This window comes from Zeugodacus cucurbitae, chromosome 2 (genome assembly GCF_028554725.1).
Source record: "Zeugodacus cucurbitae isolate PBARC_wt_2022May chromosome 2, idZeuCucr1.2, whole genome shotgun sequence".
In the NCBI taxonomy this organism is placed as follows: domain Eukaryota; kingdom Metazoa; phylum Arthropoda; class Insecta; order Diptera; family Tephritidae; genus Zeugodacus; species Zeugodacus cucurbitae.
This window is the reverse complement of record NC_071667.1, coordinates 15,260,037-15,282,616: the sequence shown is the minus strand read 5'-3', so window position 1 is coordinate 15,282,616 and position 22,580 is coordinate 15,260,037. Positions and strand designations below refer to the sequence as shown.

Here is a 22,580-nt window from a genome sequence, read left to right as displayed (position 1 = left end):
TTATCATATTTTAATAATAATGCAACCCTTTTAAATGTTTTGATTTAAAACCCTAGTCGTGCACCTGCTTAAAAATTTTAGTACAATCAACCATTAGCAATTATCTAGTATTATTATTGCTCTCTTGTGAATGTACTCTCATAAATTATACAAAGGCAATAACCATATTATTTCCGATATGGCTGGCATAAATAGATACAAAACCGCAACAAAACAGGTGCGTAAGCACGTACAAACACTCATTTAAATACTGACCTATGCAGTGTCGAGCAAAAAATTGGCAAATATTTCAAATATACATATATATGTATGAATGACTTCCACGATTTTTAGTAAGGCTGGATCGAATTTCAAAATTTGCTGCTGTCAATATTCTAGCTTCGCTCGCTTGTCAAAAATGTGATAACTGAACACAAGTTTAATTAATCAGTTGAATACAATAGAAGAGAGTATATGGACATCTCATTAAAATGATCATACCAAATTATTGGACTTATACCAGTTTTCCCCACAATTTTAGTTCAGTATTTGCTCTGTCTTTTGGTATTCAATGCCAATTTTCTACAACACAATGTACATGTAATGGTTAGAGAAATATGTATAGAACATAGAAATAATAGCAGCCAATACAAATGTATGCACAATTATTATTGTTCAAATATAACAATTATTATTATTGTTCATACATTACAATGTTCAATTATAACTGATCAATTGTAATATGTATTATTTATTGTTATTAGTACAAAGAGAAAATGACAAGGCTACTCCGAGAACTACATGTTTTATAATTATACGAGGGCTGCTATATATATTTCTGGCCCAGGCAACACTAAGTGTTGTCAGGTGCAATCTGACATATCCATTGGAAAGTTTGACATTTTTTAGCATAAAATCACTCAGAACGTTTTGTCATTTAATCGTGAATTGTTTTATTTACAGGGAATTAAAAAATTCATCTCGTCCAAAAAATGGAATTAAATCGTGAACATTTTCGGCGGATATTTTTCATAACTTTCGACGTGGATAATCGCGACAAGAGTGCATCGATAAACTAAAATCTTTGTATGGCTATGAAGCACCATCCTATAGCACTGTGAAAAACTCGTACAACGAATTCAATCGTGGCCGACGCTCGCTCAAAGGCGAATTCCATGAAGGTCGTCCAAAAACAGCCGTTGTGCCAGAAAACATCGATGCCGTACGTGAACTGATAATGCAAGACCGTCATGTTACATACCTTCAGATAGAGGCATGCCTATGCATTTCTCCAACCTGCATACATTCGATATTGCATGAACACCTGGCCGTAAAAAAGGTTTGTTCAGGTTAGATCCCGCACAATTTGACAATCGCTCAAAAAAACGCTAAAAAAGTGCTTCGAAAATTGGTTTGAGTGCATGCAAAAGTGTATAAATCTTGATGGAGAATATTTTGAAAAACAATAAAACAATTTTCGTTGATAAATATTCCTATTTTCATTATTAGGCCAGAAATATATATATCAGCCCGATATATATATATATATAGATAGAATTATAATTTTGAAGAGTAGTAAACCTGAATTCTACAAGTGATTAGACACATTTGCAAAACGAATAACGCAATAAATTTACCTCTACTAACATACCACAACTTCTTACCTTTTTGATAAACATTCATGTCATAATTTTGTTTGTCATAGCATAATTTGAGTAGCATTATATATTTAAACAAATATTTACACATTTTCATGCACATTGTTTGAGAAAATATTAATAATTAAGCTAATTTCGTAAATATCTGTAAATTACGTTATGTGATAGGGAAATAGATGAGCGTATACAAATCGGATTCATTGTATTTTAAATAAACAATTTTGTGCATTCAAAGGTAAGAAAGGATAAAAGAGATAATTAGCAATAATAAACTTAAACCTTCTTCGTAGAACATTTATACTAGTTGTGTTTGATTTGCAAGGCCTTAAGGGGTTACATGGGTTTTGTCGGGTAAGAAAAGGCATATTTTCAATATTTTTTCCCTATGTAAAAAATTATATACTTACATTTATAAAATTATTCATATTATATGTATACATATATTGCGAGATATATAAAAAAAATCTATTTGGAGGCGGGGCCACGCCCACTTCTTAAAAAAATTTACATCCAAATATGGCCCTAACTAGGACGATCCTTTGTACCAAATTTATGGCTTAGTTATGGTACTTTATGTGTTTTAGGTTTTCGCCATTTTGTGGGCGTGGCAATGGTCCGGCTTAATCGAGTACAGATAAAATAGCGAGCGGTTATGAAACTGTAAGTGGTTGCCCACATAATTTAATTTATTTAATTTAACTCGATATGGTTTTTGTTGCATCCTATTGTACATAGTTTTGGCAAAGAGAGAGATAGAGAGAGAGAGATATATCCACCCACCAAGCGTTTAATTTTCTAAAGTTCAGCTTAGTTTTCCAAAATTGCTAGCCAACAGCTAAAGGCCAATAGTAAAATAAATATCTTGCACTTGTATAAAAAATCAATTTCATGATGCATTTCATAAAAGTACTTCTGGTTATGCCAGAGGTTGACCTATTGCCGAGATGATCAAATATGACTTACAGTTCAATATACCTACATAAATATATATATTATATATGAGTATGAAAAAACCATATTTATGGCATGGAAGACGCAAAGGCCTCCGACATACATATAAATGTTTTATCGAAAGACCCAATAGCTAGAGGCAAACAAAACATTGCTAGGAAAATGAAGTAGTTTTCGTACAAAGAAAAATATTTAGAAGACAAACATATGCAGGAAATAGAAAGATTTATCAGCATTTAAGACAAAGTAAAAGCGCACATACACACACACATACACAAGTTACAAGAGTGCCAACAATAAGTATGGTTTTAAATTGTATTGAAATCGAGCGAAAACTGCGATTGTAATAGGTGTGCATGTGAGCGAAGGAAATGAAAACGAAAACTTTGCAGCAAATTCAACTAAAATACATACATATATGGTGAGAATTAAACAGTGGAAGCAAAAGCTTATACAGACAGAAGGGCGACGAGGGAAGTCAAGGGACTGTACGAGGTGTTAACATTGGTTTGATTGCATGCTGCGAGGTAATTTAGCCCACCGGAAATGACAGCAAAGACAAAAGCCAAGCGCAAAAAAAGCAATCGATGAAATGAAAAAATCCAGTGAAAAATTGTAAACAATATGGTTTAATCAGATTAAATAAAAATAAATAATTGAAATGCATTCAGTGAGAGTGTAACTTTTTAAATTCATTGCTTAATTGAATAGAAAATTACTTTTGCACAGAGCGCTACAATTTATTTTAGGAAAAAATGTGAGATTATTTTTTAAATAGGCTTATCTTAACTTAACAATTTGTTTTGTAATACATCTTTTCCATAGTATTTAAATACTTACATACATATAAATATGAGAATTTTGTTTTGGAAAGGTTTATATAAAATAGTACTTTGTAATCAAATATTTAATTGGGTTAAATCACACGTAAGCGTTGTTTAAATTAGAAGAGTTTAAGAATTTTCCCATGAAATCTTGAATAAATTAAAATTTTCTCTATGAGACTTAATTATCTATGCATTTACATATATAACTCATAATAGTCTTATAAACTATAAAACCAGTAGTCAAATAAAAATTTAATTACCTATATAACTGTAGAACAAAAAAAATTTAAGTGATTACAAATATTTGTGCATATATCAACAATTTGAAGTGTTGTTCACTTTTGTCAATAATGCGCTTCATCATATACCGCCTCCCCCAACATCGCATTCCGATTAACTGCACTGCATGCTACTTCCTTTGCTGCGAGCAGCACAACAACTTCAAAAGGTTTACAGGCGTTTCTTCGCATTTCAGTGCACCTTTTACCTTCACCGGTGTTGATTTAATAAAATGATTTAGATGTGCGCATTTGCTGGCCTTTACAACAAAGTATATGCATAATCTTTTATTAGTGTGGTTGCCACATGAGACTGGCAGTGCCTTAAATGCCAGTGTTAAATGTTGATGGAATGACAACTGATGAGCAGGCTAAGAAAAATGCAAGTACAACGTACGAAACTAGCAAGTATTTTTTACTTACACACTCGCATGCGTTCAACCGCCGGTTGCTTGCTATGTATGTTTCCATTTTTAGTATTTTCAATTTGTTGCGTATACGCCCTGTACGTGTATACATGCGACTTGTACATTTTCAGTAGCGTGCATCCCTTCTGCTTAACATTTTACAACACATATCTGATTAGTTAAATTTTTTCAGTGAGTGCAAGAATTGTTCACAGTATTTAATGGTAATTAAAATCACAGGCGAATTATCGATATCAGAAAATTCTAAACTGAATTAAGCATATAGCACAAGTAATATTTGGAGAATGTTAGTTAAAGACGGATACAGTTGATCAGACTTTTATTATGGAAGGGGTATTTAGAAGGCTTTAGTGACATTCTATTGGGTTTAGATACAACGTCAGTTAAATTATTTTTATGGTGTTTTGTAATTGAATAAAACATGGCCAAATAGCCAAAAGTTTCGACTATACTGCCTGACGAGAATGACTCGATCTATAGTGAATTTATCACCATATTCATTCCTTCGACCAAACATGGTGTATTATCTTTCTTACCCTGTCCAGCCGCCGATACTGGGGTTCCGACTCCCTGCATCGTACTTTTTTTTCCTGTGCCTACCATGACGGCGTAAAGGTGAGTCGAAAATGGGATTAGGGTCACGTACACGTACAACTAAACCTATTGCAGACTCACCTTAGGGAGCGTGATCCAGGGACTCTGCCGGATCACGGAACAACTTCTTTGCCCGCCGTCACAACGTGGAGGTGCCCTGGATGCAGGCACACGATATAATTTGTGGGCAGCGGCCCTAAAAACTTCTAGATATATACTAAGTTTTGTGAACATTAAAGAAATATTTATACATCCGACAGCCATATTGGATCCGCCATTTTGTATTTTGAAAATGTGCCTTTAATTTCGTAATCAGGGACCCCTCAAAACCCCTCTATCCCAAAATTAAGATAAATCCGTTAATATTTTTAATTTTTTTTCTGTCAAGTAAAATCCGACATGTATTTTGCGGTTAGGAAAAAATGCGCATAATACATATAATACACCATGTTTGGTCAAAGGAACCTTTCATCGATTTTTTTTTGTGGACCTGTGATATTATTTATGAAATTTGTGATCATTGTTGTTGTTGTTGTAGCAGAATAAAATAAAACAGAGAGAGACTCTAGGAAGTCCACAAATCTTGGTTTCTTAAAACTGTTCAGCTGTTACGGGACCAAAATTGTAATTGGACCGATTATTACATTGGTACCACATGCCGTATAAGTAACATTGCGAGAGAAGTTAATCATAAGTGCAATATATGCACATGAGTTATATTATAAATAACTTCCACTGGAATAGTTTTAGCAAACACTGTTTGTAAATGTGCGTGTACTCGTTATTTTAACTAGTTCTTGCACGGGCTTTGTTGGCGCTTGACTCCCGACAACTTCGTAAAGGGCGCGTAAATGTAATTAACTTTTGCCTGTCAGGCGCTGATGGCGCAACTGGCAGATGAGTTGCACAAACTCAAGCCTCAATGCAAGTGCAACGTGAAAGACAACACGAATAGACAATAGAGAACGCTGCTTTTAATAAGTCGATAAGCTTGGCTTTGGCTACGAAGTTCAAAAGGCGATGCTGCGTTAAGCAATTCTTATATGTAAGGGTGTTTATATAGAAAAACTGTTCTTTTTAAACAATTATGTTGCACGCAGCATTGAATGTTGCAAAGTCAAAGCACTTACTTACTAATAAATTACTTACTTACTTATAAATTACTAATAAAAGTGAGTATTCTTATATTTTGTTTATAACGAAATACTTTGTTAAGACAACAAAGATGCAGATAAAACAATTTCTTACTTTCAACAACTACAGTTTAAATACTTATTTAGCTTCGCTAAAACTTTAGCAGATAAGCGGATTTATATACTCATAGTCTCCATGCAAAACCAAACGAAATAGCAAAGCAAAAAATAGAAATTCCTAGGAAATCAGCTTGCGAAAAGGTTGGCATATAAGTACTCCAACTAAGAAGTACATAGACGTTAACTAACGTCATAAAACGCTACTTGGCTATGCTGTAACTAAAGCATCGAAATTAACTGGAAACGTAAAGCTAAAACCAAGCGTTCATCCTTATTTTCGTTCTTATTTACAGCAGTACATTTTCTGCTGATTGAGTTTTCACTGAGCGTAAAAAAATGTTGAAACTTTCTTGTAAAATTTTATTTTTTGTTGCGCATGTAGCACAATGCATGTTCTCGCAACGCCAGGTTTTTAGTTGTGGAGAATTCGTTAATTTATACAAAATATTTGTGGTAAGAACAAGAAATAGTGTGTAAACAAAATTTACTCTCACTAAAATGAAGCAAGGTCATGCTGTTTAAAACTTTTATTCGCAAAAACTGCTCATACTGGCTTGTCAAAGTTTTGAATGTGCTTTTCTGCGATGCGAATGTGCGTGACGTTGAGCAGCTCGAACAATCTTGCTGGTTAAAATGCCCAGTTAAACAGTGTAATTAGATTATAAGAAATTTATTTAGCTTAATTGGCAGTGGCATACTTTTGGAGAGCGGTATATACTTTGGGAAAAAAACACAAAGCGCGGCCGTTAAATTAGTTCAGCAATTTTGGCACAATTTTGAGTTTGTATTCCTAAAAAGATTTAGATCGTAGAAATGCCTAATTGTAGTATCAACTTGTACGCCAAATGTTCAATAATTTTTAACTGGACGAAAAATGGATTTTCATACTAAAGCTTTAAATATCTGAAATATATTCCGATTATCTCATTTATTTGGCTATATAGATGTCTTCACATGAGCACTATGATTTTTGAAATCCGTAAAAATCGTAACAAGAGTACGAAATATAATTGAACATTTTGATTTGAATTATGGTCGCTCTCTAAAAACCATAGCAAAATGCAACAGACTATCTTACATTTCGAAAAATCAATTAAAATCAGATAAAGTGAGAAATAGATATATATCTATATATCTATATATATATATATATATATATATATATATCTGCCATATACATACATTTCGGTCTTCAACAGATTCAGAGCCAAACCCAGTTGCTATGAAAAGAGTGAATACATTACTTTTTATTCTGAATTGAAACAATAAAAATAAAAGAAAACAATACAGGTCATCTAACCAGAACTACCGCAAGAAACCCTTACCTACGGTATTCCTAGTCCAAAGATGGATTTTGTATGGGCTCAGACTTTAATTTTCATACACTATATACTTCGGATTCGATGATCCAATTTTGGTTCTTAAAATCTATTTTATTCTGGACTCACAACTAATTACGTTATTTTGTGGCTTGTTAGTGCTATGTATATCCCTAATAAGTTTCAGTCTTCTTCATTTTCTACTACATAAGTACATAGTTTGTGCATTTGCACATAAGCATAACCTAAGATGTATGAATTTTTCATTTCCTTACATTTTGTTCAACTTCTTTTGAGATTATTGAATACTGTATACCAAACACCGTATGCTGAGCACGTGGGACTACTTATGGCAAGTGTATAAGTATTTCACTGCAAACATATACAAATGCATGTAATCATCAGCCTACATTAGCCACTCCCCGTAATTATTTTTATACTGATATATAAGAACCTATTAGATACATATGTATACATGTATACATGTATGTATATTTGTATTTTCCTTACTGTATGGCATTGTATACGCTTGGGTCTAATTTATAGCGAACAATATTCTTTCATTAAATGCTATGAGATGAAGCAGTATGTTATGTTAATTTATATCTGATTCAAAGTGGGCACAACTCTTAACATATTGAGAAACATATTTATACATACACACACGCATGGGCGTTGACCGTTAAGCAAACCGACATTACACGAAATCCCTTGCAAATGACAATAAAGGAACAGCAATTGCAGTCGGAAGAGGGGAAATCTTATGAATAGTTGACCGGATTCAGATGAGTGTAAAAGCCGTACAAGGAAAATTGAATTGCGGTTGTTTCCGAATGCGTAATGTGTTATTGTCGCCGCGTGGTTAATATTATATATATTTGCATAAATAATATCAAATGCATACTATTTTGAATGCAAGGAGGTTATATCTTTGATTACATTTATTGATCTAACTACATTGAGAAAGGGCTGTGTGGTTTACTTATTAGCTTCAATGGATCAGATAATAGGCGTGTTTTATTTGACCACCGCAAGCTAATAGCTAAATCATGGACAAATACAACGAATTTAGCTTATTTCATCGCTTCGCTTAAAAATGAATTGTGTAAGCAATGCGGACCCGAACTCTCAGCTGAAATGTAATTTATTTAAATCAAGTAAGGAAGGGCTAAGTTCGGTTATGACCGAACATTTTACACTATCGCAAATTATTTATTTAATATTTAGGGAATTCACAAGCTTTGTTGTATGTCTTATGTCATACTTTTATATTTTTAAAAAATACGACACTTGTGAGCACCCTTAATTGTTGTATATCATATTTTGTCATGTTTCTACACTTAATCATAGCGATTTTTGCTGAGGCCAAAACCAGATATATGTCCGTATTTTCCAGATATATGCAATGTGCGATATAAATCAGTTGAGAAGTGTTCGGGCAAATGGGCACGAGCAAAACCGACCCAAAAAAAAAGGTTCTTCAACTAAAACCGACTACCCAATCGTCAAAGTTTTGCCCCAAAACGCCCCAAAGCCGCACCCACCGACCGCCCACACTGCCACGAGTGTGTCCCAAAAAAAAAAACGGTTCCAAAAGTAACCGGTTACTGCAGTACTAGGCATATGCTGCAAAAAACCGAAAAAATTCGGCAGCAAGTGGGTAGGGGTATAGAATAGCGAACTCAAGAAACATACCACGCAGTGTTGTATCAGTCATATTTTAATTTTGCATGTGAAACAACAACAGTGTTGGTATGACAGTCATAAAAAAATATGAGAATATGACGATATGACACAATATGACAAATATTCTCTATTCTATTGAAAATTGGTTGGCGATTTTTAGAAAGAGGCTGTAACACTATAAATGCAGTATTTATGCAAAGTTCTGTTCCGATATCATCACTAGTGCTTACTTTACATATTGTAAAGTAAACTATTCATGTCGACTTCAAAGTTCTGGTATATAGGAAGTAGGCGTGGTTGTGATCCGATTTTCACAACATATCATTGGAATGTAGGGAAAATATTACAAACCAAGTTTCATTGATATTGGTGGAGTAGTTACGGAGATATGGTGTTTGACCCCTAAGTGGGCGGAGCCACACCCACTTTAAATTTTGTGTACCCTTCTTCGTAATGAATTTTAAGGTTTCTGGTGTTTTCCCTAACTGAATTAAAGCATTTCTAGTAGTTTTCAACATAACTTTTGTATGGGAGGTGGGCGTGGTTATAATCCGATTTCCTCCATTTTTGGACTGTATGAGTACCTAAAAGAAACGATTCTAGAAAGTTTGGTTGGTATAGCTTAAGTAGGTTACGATATATGTACACAAAAATTAGTAAGGGGCGGGGCCACGCCCACTCTCCAAAAAAATTACATCCAAATATGCCCCTTCATAGTGCGATCCTTTGTACCAAATATTATTTCCATAGCTTTATTTATGGCTTAGTTATGGCACTTTATGTTTTTTCGGTTTTCGCCATTTTGTGGGCGTGACAGTGGTCCGATTTTTCCCATTTTCCAACCAACCTTCCTATGGTGCCAAGAAACAAGTGCGCCAAGTTTCATCAAGATATCTTAATTTTTACTCAAGTTACAACTTGTACAGACGGACGGACGGACAGACAGAACTCCACTCCTCACCCTGATAACTTTGGTATATATGTATAATCCTATATCTAACTCGTTTAGTTTTTATAAAAACAGTTGAAGTTATAAATCCAATTTCTTTTTGTTTACCGCTTTTCTATAATATTCTGATCTTTTAAGGATCAACAATCATGATTAGATCCGGGATGGTTAAAATAAATATGGATAAAGTTATTATTTGCCATTTTGCACATCGATGGAATTTAAAATTTTGGTTTGTTTAATTTTTTGGGGTTTCCCGCTATTGCCACCTACTTTTGGAAAAAACCTAGCTATTGTGAATGAAAAAACGCGATCAACTGGCAATGCCTCTAGTTCAACATACAAGCTATGATAGCTTATGACATGCCAACATAATTATGTTGAGTAAGTCTTCCATACAAAATAAGCTAATAGCTTAATTTGCTGGTCAAATAAAACATGCCTAATATTCATTGTACTGATAAGATAAATAAGTATTCTGTTCAAGTGGTTTGTGGTATTTCAAAATATTTAGAAATATTAAAAGGTCCCGCTTAATCAATTTCCTTGGATTATTAATTTCTTTTTATGTAGTCAACCTTAATGTTTTGTGAAAATTTTTGTTTGATGCTTCTTCAGAAATCTTCACTAACACAATTCAAATGAAAAAATGCTTTTCGAGAGGTAAATGAATGTTTCAAAGTGTATTTTCTACATGAAGAAGCTTCTAACCGAATCCGGGTCCTGTAGATACTTCAGTTAAGCACCACTGCTTATTATATTCCTTTTTTATTATGCCAGTTTATATCATTTATACCAGTTATTCTAAGATTCTTGGCTTCTTGGCTAGTCGAGCACAGATAACTCATTAATAATTATATAATAATTTGCTATTATTATATTATATGTATTTTAATGCAGTAATAGACCAGTTGACCAGTAAAATTAAAGTGGTATAACCGCTTGCTACTATATTCCTTCTAACTATACCAGTTTAAGTGATTGATACCAGTTTTTGTGCGATTCACCAATGTCTCGCCTATTCCCCAAAACTTTCAATTTTCCTACATTCGCCACTATCCAAACTCTGAACTTATTAATTTGAAATCTTTCATAAGTAGTTGATTGTGTTTTTATTATTATTATTTTATCGTTTTTATTAATCTACATTTCATTTACATACTTACTACTTAATTTTTTTTTATTCGTATGATTAACAACTGGCAATCCAATAAACTGTAAATAAAACCAATCGACACTAAGAGTAAAAACACTTCGCTATAAGCCACAGTCCATGCGCGATAAAAGTAATTCCGCCGCCTACTTGTCTCATCCGTATCGAACATTAAACAGCAACTATGGACGCAAACTCTGCGCAATCCAATCTGTATAATCGGCAACACGCGTATATACTGCCGGCCAGCCCTCAAGACCGCAACGATTGCCAAAAGATACAACACCCTCCTGGTACCAGCGATTCTGGGCATTTTGGCGCATCAACGGACCGCCGGAATCACCATCACAGCTATCCTTGGAGAACTCACCGCCCGCACAGAGTTGCGATGTAATCAAATTGATATTTCGTGAAGAAAATTTACGCGCGCATGAATCATGATCCACCACTGGCACGGCCAATTCTTGCTTGACATTACTCTTGCGCGCTGTCACCATTGAGCGAGTACAAGAAGCATACATTTACGGTCCAACGATGGAGAAACATGAAATGAAAAACAAACATTATAAAAGATGTCACATTGAACAATGAAAATACATAACTGTAAAATGTAGATATATACATATATATTTACGACATAAAATGGGATGTAACACTATTTCACTGTGTGGGTATGTGTCCTTGGGAGTGAAGTTAAGCCAGTAGTGTGTCTCAGCAACATGCGAGGCAACAAAAGCATACGCCTCCTTTTCAATTTACTACTTTCACCCAACTATCTTCACACTCATATTTGCGCCGATCTACATATTTATATACTTACTGACGCTTAATACAACACACTTACCCAATAATGTACGCCCCCAGCCCGCAACTGTGAGCAGCTCACCCACATTGACGGCTTGACGTGTGCTGGCCAACGGCAAGCAAACTGGCCTAATGAAATCCGAGTATGTCACGTCCTCAGACATTCGTATCAGCGCGATGTCATGATGACGGTTATTGTTGTTGGGCTGGTATTGTGGATGTGGGATCACCTGTTCATAGCCGATTTTTACAACTTTGTTGTTGCAATCTTGTTGTATGCAATCGATTTCTTTACTGATATCATACTCGCCCAGATGAATCGTTGAGCTGCAGATTGTGCGAATTGTGGATTGCGAAATTTCCGGTTTGACAACGGTACGTATATACGTACGTCATTGGTTTGTGGGTTTTTTTTGTTGCGGATTTACGAGTTCACATGTTGTTGGTGTAAATTGAAAAATACGAGAAATAAAATTAGGTTAAATACAAATTGAATAAACTTTAAGTGAAGATATTGTTTTAGCGAAATGATGTGTGAACTTGGCGTGTGTATGCTCGATAATTGCGCATGTAATGGGTGGTTCACGTTCCCGTTAACTTTATTTTTCAAATAAATTGGGATTTCTGTAAACTCAAAGACTTGACGGGGATATTATCTGAGTTATTTGGAGAAATCCAGACTCAAGTATAAACCATTTAAATTAAATAATAATAATAATTTTTTTTTTTTTTTTTTCAAAACATTAAATTTTTATCAAATTAATTCCCAACTTAGCGACAGTTGAAACCGGAAAACTTTTTTAAATTAGTCATGTGTATAATTCACTGCATTATGCATACCAAAATCAGCAAGAAATTTTGCCTTGAACACCTGCTCATGTACAAAGACATATATATTTTTATAGAAGGTATAGGCGTTAAAATTGAGCAAATTTTCCATTAAATTGAACAATGCATAAATTAAATTAAATTAGCAACAGCGCGGAAATAAAGACAACATAGGATTCATTCAGTAATGCTGATTAGCACTCATTGTCATAACCAGCAATTTCGATCTATCGTTCGAAAATTATTTAATCAGAACAAAATTGCAGTAAAATATGTTTATAAGCCATTAAAATAGTACGACTATTTGCGCAAAATCCCCACATACACATGACAGATATGTTTACGAACTTTTTAATCCGCTTTTATGCAGACACATTTATGGTAAAAGCGGGATGGCTGTTCGTGTGTGTGTGTGTGTGTCAGCTTGGGACCAATCTATTATGCGCTTTAAATGGTATAACTTTGAATGCTTGCCATTAGCAAATCACACAAATCGATTATGTGCGATAGCGACATTTTCCAGTCTAAATATTTTTGGTAGCGTAGCTTTATTGTTTAAGTGGAAAAGTTTTCGATTATTTATATATATAAAATTTATTTATACCAAATGAAATTGTATGCTGCGAGAGAAGCTGATTTTGTGACAAGAATAGTTTCGGGTTAACATTTTATTAATATTTTTACGCTGATACTCGGAGCTACTGTATGACATGGCGTATGAGTAACTAATGATTAAGGTATTTAGTGTATTACGATATATCTGCATTAAAGATATATTTAAAATTTGAAGTTTCATTGCAAGTACTTGAACTCTATATGTTTAGAAAAAAAAAATACAGAAGTTGCTTTTAATGACATAATGAAAAAGCTGAAACAATCAATCATTCTGTCCTACTATAAATTTAGTATATATATTGGTTTTGACCTAACTACAAGTTTCTCATCATTCCCGTCATATTTTAAGGTGCAGAAGCGTGGATGTATGGTCCCTTAAACATTGGCAACGGCGAATACCGCAGGTGGAGAGGGACCTGGCTTCGCTTGGTATAACCAATTGGCGCCAGACTGCCGGAAGGAGAGACGCGTGGTGCGCAGTTTTGGACTCGACTATAACCGCGCAATCGGTGTCTACGCCAGTCAAGAAGAAGAATATTGGTTTTGACATTGAGTTCAGTGATTTAGTCGTAGCATTTTGGAGCAATTCAATTATCTTGGTTGGACTATTGATTCAGAGTACTATCCATACATTTCTATAACGACGTTAGCAATTTAGCAACATCTTTTGTCAGACTCTGTGTGACGTTCTTGTGAGAGTTCTATTGACTCAAAGCTAGAAATAATTGACAGTAACGCACATCTGAAGCAGAAACTACCCAAATATTATAGATTATTTTTGTTGCTATTATATTTCTAAGGAAGTGTAGTACCTCTCTGAGCTCTAAACTTCATTTTCGTCATAATATTTAAAGTCAATGATTTTATATACATATCTCTCACGGAAAAATTTGAATATTTTATTTTTTGGCCTTAACTTGATTATTTATCAGCATAAAAACAAGTCTTTATGCATACACAAGGTAATAAAATCATCGAGGTTTTCTATAGATAAACCCAAGTAAAACTCTATGCAACTAAACAAAACTATTCAAATATTCTATATATAAATATGTACATATACATATGTATGTACGTATAAAAAGGGTACATTTACTTATATACTACACTAGTTTTCTTATGCAAAGTGCAATCTCCTAAAGGGGCGTATTTCATGTGAGAAAAGCTAACAAAATATTTACTAAATTCCACGAACTAGAAATGCACGAATGAACTCATACGAGCACATAATTCGAAAATATAATTGCCGCAGAAAAGGATTACCGTTATTTGAGCCCACAAACTTATCAGTTGACAAAGTCTGGATTTATATACTAACATATTTAAGTGGTTACAACATGAGTTCATGCAATTATGGCTACAGTAATGTGGATATATGAAGATGTATTTCTGTACATATGTATGTGTGTATGTAAGCATATATGTTAGTAAGTATGTATGTACGTATGGATTAGTGTGTAATATATTCCATAAATATGCCAGAGCACGTCTACTTACAGTGGGCCAATTTCCGTTTCGATAGCTCCCACAACACAGTGTCCTGCTGTCAGCACATAACGTTGATTTATCAAACTGCCGCCACAATTGAGTATAGGTTCGCCATTCTCTGTGTAAGTATGCATAGGCATAATGCGAGAATAACAAGAAACAAGAACAAAAATAAACAAGAAAGACGAAATGAGTTTGAAAGACATTGAAATTCAAATCAATAACGGCGATTTAATCTACAACAAACAACAAACAACGACAGCAGCAGCAGCAGTAAAGCTGTTAGTTGCTTAAACCTCCCCCCACACCTCCCTTCGCACAGAAAAAATTACGTACGCACATAATACATGAACACTTACTCTGTGTGTATTCAAGCAACACCATCCATGGATATTGATCCAGTGCCGTGTCTCTGCCATTGTAAATTTTATCATTCAACGAAGTTGGTCCACATTCTGGCGGCACCGGCAGCACATTACCTCTGCCATTGCTCGGTGATGGTGGATTGACAGACGTTGGGCGACGTGTTGTCGTTGTTGTTGTTACATCTGGATTTTGGCCATCATTGGTCGATGCGTAACCTTTATCGGGCGTACAACAGACATACGGCGAACGTCCATAACCGTTAACGCACTGAGATTTCTGCAAGAACTCACGATCCGCCGCAGCTAGATTGTAGCGTTGTACTACCTCAAGCAGGCTGGGACATTCGTAAACGGAGACACAATAACCCAATTTGGCATTCGGATTGCGACAGCGTGCTATGAAAGTATAAGAGTTGAGAGAATTGTGTGAGAATGAATGAGCGTACTTGTATTTAAGAGCACAAAAGAGTGAAATTACTGTACAAAAGAGTGCGAGCATTTTACGATGAGTAAGGTACTGAGAGCGCAACTTGCGCAAGTGTGAGAAAATTTCCCACAATGCTTCGGTGCGCGCACGAATCGTATTTGAGTGCCAGCAAACGAAGATAACAAAATCACGACAGCAGCAGTGGCGGCGATAGCGGCAGCTGGGCGCTAGTAGCGGAACAGCATCTGTAGGCTGCTTCCGTATGCCATCAATGTACATTGTACGTTACGCTCGAGTCAAACGCCCTCCCATCACGAATTGTCGTTGACGTTGTGGGTACGACAGTGGCAATGGACTCAACTGAAAGCACCAATTCGCATTGATTGCATTGAACTTTGGCTTTGTTTGTATCATATTTTTGTTATTTACTTAAATCGGTTTTCTTCTCTTTTCGTTTTTTTTTTGTTTATTGTTTGCTTTTTTCCATTCACATCTCATTTGTTGCCCGTTTTGTGGCTTTCATTTGCTTGCCATTGCCCGCGCCGCCAATGACTCAGCGACTGTGGGATTTGCGTAAATGTGCGACGACGATGACACCAAACGATACTCAGTGTCTAACACAAACTAGTAAGCCAGTTAATGGGCGTTCAACCAACCCAGCAGCTTCGACACTAACAAAGCTAGCAACAACAACAAGAATAATAAACCATTTTATTCAACTCAATTACACTCGCAAGTTTATGTTGTAAGATTACTTGTAATGATAATACTGAAGTTAAATACGGAAGAATTATGAGTAGCTGCTGGTGCATGGCCTCTGTGTGTTGAAGAATCCCAACATATATTTATACATATATATTAGTACATACAATCAGTGAAAATCAGTAAAACAAAGAAGAATAAAAGTGAATAGGGTTTTCGGATTGAAAGTACTAGTAAATGAGCATTAAAGCGTATGACAGGACATTTATATCGATCGTGTGGCTCTAAATTAGCTTGTTTCGGGCAATAAACACAAATTAACGGTTTCTCTGATTAGCAGGCACCTAGTCATTGCCCGAAATGTTGGTATTAACTGCTTTATTTTATCTCAGCAACACTAAATGTGAGCTAAATCACATTTCGTGAGAAATTTGCGCTATCGAAGTGGCATTAATTATAAGAAAAATTTTGCATTTGCACTAAAGAATTGGAAGAAGAAGACTTTAATTACTTGACTGGCATTAGTTTTGTGTATGTGAAGAGTTTAAAAAGAAATTTTATGACATATTATGCTTTACGATAGGATTGTGAAGAGCTGGTATAAGCATAATGACATAAATTTCGCAAGATTTTTCGAAATTAAATACAGATAATTCCATACATTTTCTTTTAAGTATATAACTTTAGCCAAAAACATATTAAAGTAATTACAAATATACTTAATTGATTGCATTAACTCAGCATAACTGTATCTTTTATATAGAAATATGTGCGAATTATTTTGTTTAATATTATACTTATTAGTGGAAGGTATTACCTGATATTGGTGTAGCAATAGAATTTACGATTTTTACAACTTAGTAGATATAGTGTTTTATTTGTTTGATGATATAAGAAAATAAATTTTAAGCACCATAATTGGTAAAGTAATTTGTTATTGAGTATATTATCACGTTCCTTTTCCTCTAGTATTAAAATTTTCAAATATAATTTTTTATAGGTCCTTGAACTTAAATCGATTAAATCACTCACTCACAATAGTCTTGAAATTATGGCAAATTTCCCTAAACAATGTACCTTAGAACTTATAGATCACTCTTTGCACAATTTTTGGAGTTCACAGAACGTTTTTTCTTGACGATCTTAAAACGTAAAAAAGATTATAAAAAATTAAAATTTTTCTCAATAAACAGTAAAAACAACAGTTGCTAACAATAAACAAACACCGCAAATTTTATGTGAAAACTGTTCTAATGTTTATAGAAAACATTTACAAAAAACTACACTTTTATCTATGTACATGTTTAAGTGTCTTAGTCTATTAATGGGCCAAATCATTGAATCCGTTTCGATCGAAAAATGGTTTGATTCGATTGAAAAATTTTACGTCGGAATCATTGAAACCGTATCGAAAATAATTGGGGAAATGTAAAATAAATAAACCATTTGGAAGTTTTTATATAAATAATTACTGACGACGGACTAAATTATGTTTTAAACGGTTATTTTAGAGACAAGAGACAAAAACAGACTAACAACAAGTAAGGAAGGGTTAAGTTCGGGTATCACCGAACATTTTATACTCTCGCAATTTATTTATTTAATTTTATTTGGTTAATTTATTCGGTTAAATTGTATTTCACAATTTGACTCACATATACGGCATATATATGGTATTATGTCCACTGAGTTTGAAAACCCTAATGTTAAGTATATGGCAGATAGGGGACGTTATGACCCGATTTCAGTCATATTTGGCACGTAGACATATTATTAGAAGAACATATTTCCTCTGAATTTCTTCAAAATATCTGAGAGACTAACTTATATTTTCGGTAAAAAATTTATTAGAAGCACTGAGGTCCTCATATTATGGACCGATTTCGACGAATTTTGGAAGGGCGATGCCACTCTTTAAATGCAGTATTTTTGCAAAGTTCTGTTCCGATATCTTCACTACTGCTTACTTTATATCATGTAAAGTAAACGATTCAGATCGACTTCAAAATTCTGGTATATGGGAAGTAGGGGTATTTGTGAACCGACTTGGACTATTTTCGCAACATATCATTGAAAGATATTATGAACCGAATTTCATTGCAATTGGTCGAGTAGTTTCGGTTTTTGACCCATACCATCTGTACCATCTTCATAATGAAATTTAAGGTTTCGGTTGATTTTCCTTACTGAATTAAAGCATTTTTAGTAGTTTTCAAAATAACTTTTGTATGGGAGATGAGCGTGGTTATAATCCGATTTCCTCCATTTCTGAACTGTATACTTTAGTAGTTTACGAGGTATGTACAAAAAACTTATTAGGTGGCGGGGCCACGCTCACTACCCCATAAAAATTTCATCCACCTATGAACCTTCATAGTGCGATCCTTCATACCAAATTTTACTCCATATGTTGTCGGTTATTTCCATTTTGTGGGCGTGGTAGTGGTCCGATTACGACCACCTTCGAACTTAACCATCTTATGGTACCGTCTTCCAAATTTCATAGAGATATCTCAATTTTTACTCAAGTTACTGCTTGCACGGACGGACAAGCAGACCGGATTTAAACTTTATTCGCCACGCTGATAATTTTGATATAAGTATATAACCATATATCTAACTCGTTTAGTTTTAGGACTTACAACCAACCGCTATGTGAACAAAACTATAATACTCTCTTTAGCAACTTTGTTGCGAGAGTATAAAAATAAATTCATGATGTTTAAAAGCGTTATAAAGTTGCAACCAAAAAAAAAGCCAAAGAATTTTCTCAAAGAGCTTCAGGCGAATTTAATATTTTTTTGAAGAAATTTCACAATAGTTAAAGGTCAGTTTTAATTTTTTTTTTAACAAAGCAAGCAAAAATCACAGACACTTTATCAAATCTTTATCGATAAGGTCGATAAAACAGTTTTACGTTCTCACTTTGTGGTAAAGCAGTTTATCGACGGAATCAATGTTTGCATGAACATTTTCGATCGAAAATCTTTATCGTATCTTAATCTTAATCGAATTCGCTGCGAATTCAATATTTCTTGAAACAGCTATTAGATGTTCTAGTTTTTAGCTTTAATTAGATGACCGTAATGTGTACAAATTATCAATCAAAACACACTACATTGCAATTGTGTTGTACGAGGTTAAAACTATTATTTTTTTAGCTGTATTAACTAACATTTCCTCTTTGAATAATATTATTTAAGTAATACGTAAAAATGCATAAATTAGCTTCTATTTTGTTTTCGAATTGCTCTTCGTTAGACCTACACATGTATATCTTAATTAATCTTTTCCCAGCACAAATAACAACATATTCATTACGAGAATTTCATTTGAGCAATTCCCATTTATTTTACAACAACAATTTCACAATTTAATTACCGTGATTCCCAAATAATTCCAGTTCTAATTAATTCAAGTGAAAATATAAATGAATAACACAAGCTTAGTAAAGCACAAGTTTTTTGGTTTAAATATTTGCATTGTTTTAATTAATGAAACGTTTTGTATTTTGGTGACATACCCACACGAATATATAAGCGAATGTATAGCGGTTATTAAAAATGGTAGGAGAATTTATACTTTTTCCGGAATTCCCGGGATACTTGATCGTAATAATTATAATGCTCTATTGTTATCTTTAACTTTTTACATATATGGCGAAAATTTTACTGACAATATGTGTGTTTCTCATAAAACGATGGTTTAACTTTCACAGTTATCATAGATTTTCGAGCAAAGTTCAAATGACAAAAAATATAAAATTCTATAAATTGGTGAAAACTATAATATTATTTTAATTTTTGTTTTCACAATCAAAAATCTGAAACTGAAGTATTATCGCTTGTAGAGTAGCGAATCGAAATAGCGACTAGTATAACTCAAATTAACCGGTATATTCTCATGTATTGAATTAAATGCAATACTTCAAATTATGCGAGCAAAATGGCGAAACGAAGCAGCTTATAGCCTAGACAGACGGCAAAGTTAATTCGGATAAACTGCGCTTTTAATCAGTTCCAAATATGTAGGTGACAGACGGCAGCAAAGCGAGTTATAAACTCCCATAACAGCTGATTGGCAATAATATTTCCATTTTGGTAAAATAAATTTGGATAGAAAGCAAAAATTGCGGTTGGTAGCCGCACAATTAGTACAAAACCACAAATTACTAAAAAAGTATATATAAATACGTTATTATTAGAACTTCCATTTTAGAAAAAATTAGCTATTTCATTGCATGCGTATGTTTTTGTTTATATTTATTTGAAAAAAACAGCTGTGAGTATTGCATATTTTCATTCACAATAGGTTAAAAGCGGCCATGTTTAACAATGTTGTCAACGAAATTGCCACAAACTCCCACTAACTCTCTAAAATTTTGAGGATTAAATGGGAGTTGGCAAACGGAGTTAAATGAGATAATTCTCGAATTAACCCCGATTAAAGCAGTTAATCCGAATTAACGCCGTCTGTCAGGGGTATTAGGGTTGACTTATAACAATTCCAGTAATATTAGTGTATCCACTGTTGGTTTCATAAACTCGAGTTTAAAGCACTGTGTTATTGAACTATGGTCAACTATTCGCATTGGGGTGTTCAAGAGTTCATTTGTAAACTTCAAAAAAAGCTAACAATGAGGAAAAATGTCCTTCAAAAAAGCAAAATATTGCATTGTGATTTAAAATAAAGTATATCTCCATAAATACCGAAAGAGTGTTTTCTATACTAAGCTCTGTGCTTCTAAGAAGTGTTAATTTGAGTTTATCACATCAAGTGAACTAAGGTTAATGAATAAAAACACAATTTTTTTACACAATATATGAATATGCTTTCAAAAACATTTCGAATAATATCATGTATACAGATCCTCAGCTGAACATACCATTAATGAGTAAAAACTATAAATTTTTTCAAATTATTCACAGTGTTTGAGCTTAAAGAGTGTATACTACTATACACAAAAATACTCCCAATAATATGTTTATGTCATTACGCCAACGTAGTGTTAATGACTCTACAAAAATATTTCGTACAAAAAAATACTTGTACTAAATGAACTTGAAAGTGATTATTATCATTATTATCAACGTTCTATTATGTTGTTAATTAAATAAAGTACCCAAATTTGTTGAATGCATCTTTTATCACATGTAAATTTGTGCGCAAATCTGTTAATTTTTTTTTTGAAAATTTAAACCAAATTACGCAGCTCTAAAGCCTGCCTCTGCCTCTCTACTTTACTTGTTGCTGGCACACACATACGGCCAACTTCTAACGCAGCATATTTATAGCGGCTGTGTGTTGTTGTTTCGTTTGCTTTAAGGCTATTCTAGATAGCTTAAAATAGCCACTGAATGTTTAATGCTCCAATTCCCATTCGCAGCGTGGTTTACGCGCAAACATACGCATGTTGCACTTGTCGGCCTGCCTTCCTGTCGTCTGTCGCCTATCGCCTGCCTCCTGTGGCGGCATTGTCACACCGCTGTCGTACATATGTTCGCTTAAATTGTGCTTACTTAGCTTGTGTATCAATATATGGCGGCGAATGTGTGCATGACATACATACGTATGTGATTAAATATTTGCAAGTGTGTATGTGATATATACGCATTGCAGGTACTTACCCTGTGAGGTGGCCGATGAAAATAACGCAGCGATGAAGAGAAGTGAAAATTGCCATTGAGGCATATTAAATTGTGCGGATTTTCCCACATTGAATAACCGCATATTGAGCGAATGCTATTTCCGTTTGATTGTTGTTGTATTACCGTTTTTTAACGTATTTTTTATTTCTACGCAAGCAAACACGTTTCGGGTCGACACTGAATGTTTTTGTTTTCACTTTTTTGTATGTTTGTTTGTATGCGTGAGCAATTTTTTGCTTGTCGAATTATTTTCGGCTTACAATGATTTAATTATCGGTGCAAATTACTAGAAAACGATAATAAATGCAGTTTATTACAAGCACTTTTGACACGAAATTTCAGTTATTAATTTTTAATAAAAGTTATTTATTTCACATTTCTTCTATATATATGTATGTATTACATTAAGAATTATACACAATTTTTTTCATAATATGTATATTAAAGAACTTCACCTAAATCTACTTCAACGTCTCGCCAGCGACTGAGCGCACTTGATCGCCAGCGCTGAGATTATAAATGTGTAGCATTAATACAAAAACCGGCCGATCGATGAGCAACTATAAAGAACCCGACGACAACACAAGTCACTACGTACATATCTACATGACCCAGCGTCAGCTTGTGA

General features: G+C 34.1%; 2 protein-coding genes across 2 annotated transcripts in view; both read right to left on the bottom strand.

Annotated features, from left to right (window-relative positions):
- The window catches only part of LOC128924111 (uncharacterized), a 521,511-nt gene that overhangs the window by 270,301 nt on the left and 228,630 nt on the right, over positions 1-22,580 (bottom strand). The window lies entirely within an intron of this gene.
- LOC105220098 (serine protease 7) lies at positions 10,995-22,425 on the bottom strand. Its single transcript, XM_054235898.1, has 6 exons — positions 22,408-22,425; positions 21,932-22,238; positions 15,170-15,571; positions 14,820-14,928; positions 11,920-12,206; positions 10,995-11,562 (listed from the first exon to the last, which is right to left on the bottom strand). The coding sequence occupies exons 2-6, from the start codon at positions 22,032-22,034 to the stop codon at positions 11,258-11,260; spliced, it is 1,206 nt and encodes a 401-aa protein (XP_054091873.1). The 5' UTR covers positions 22,035-22,238; positions 22,408-22,425; the 3' UTR covers positions 10,995-11,257.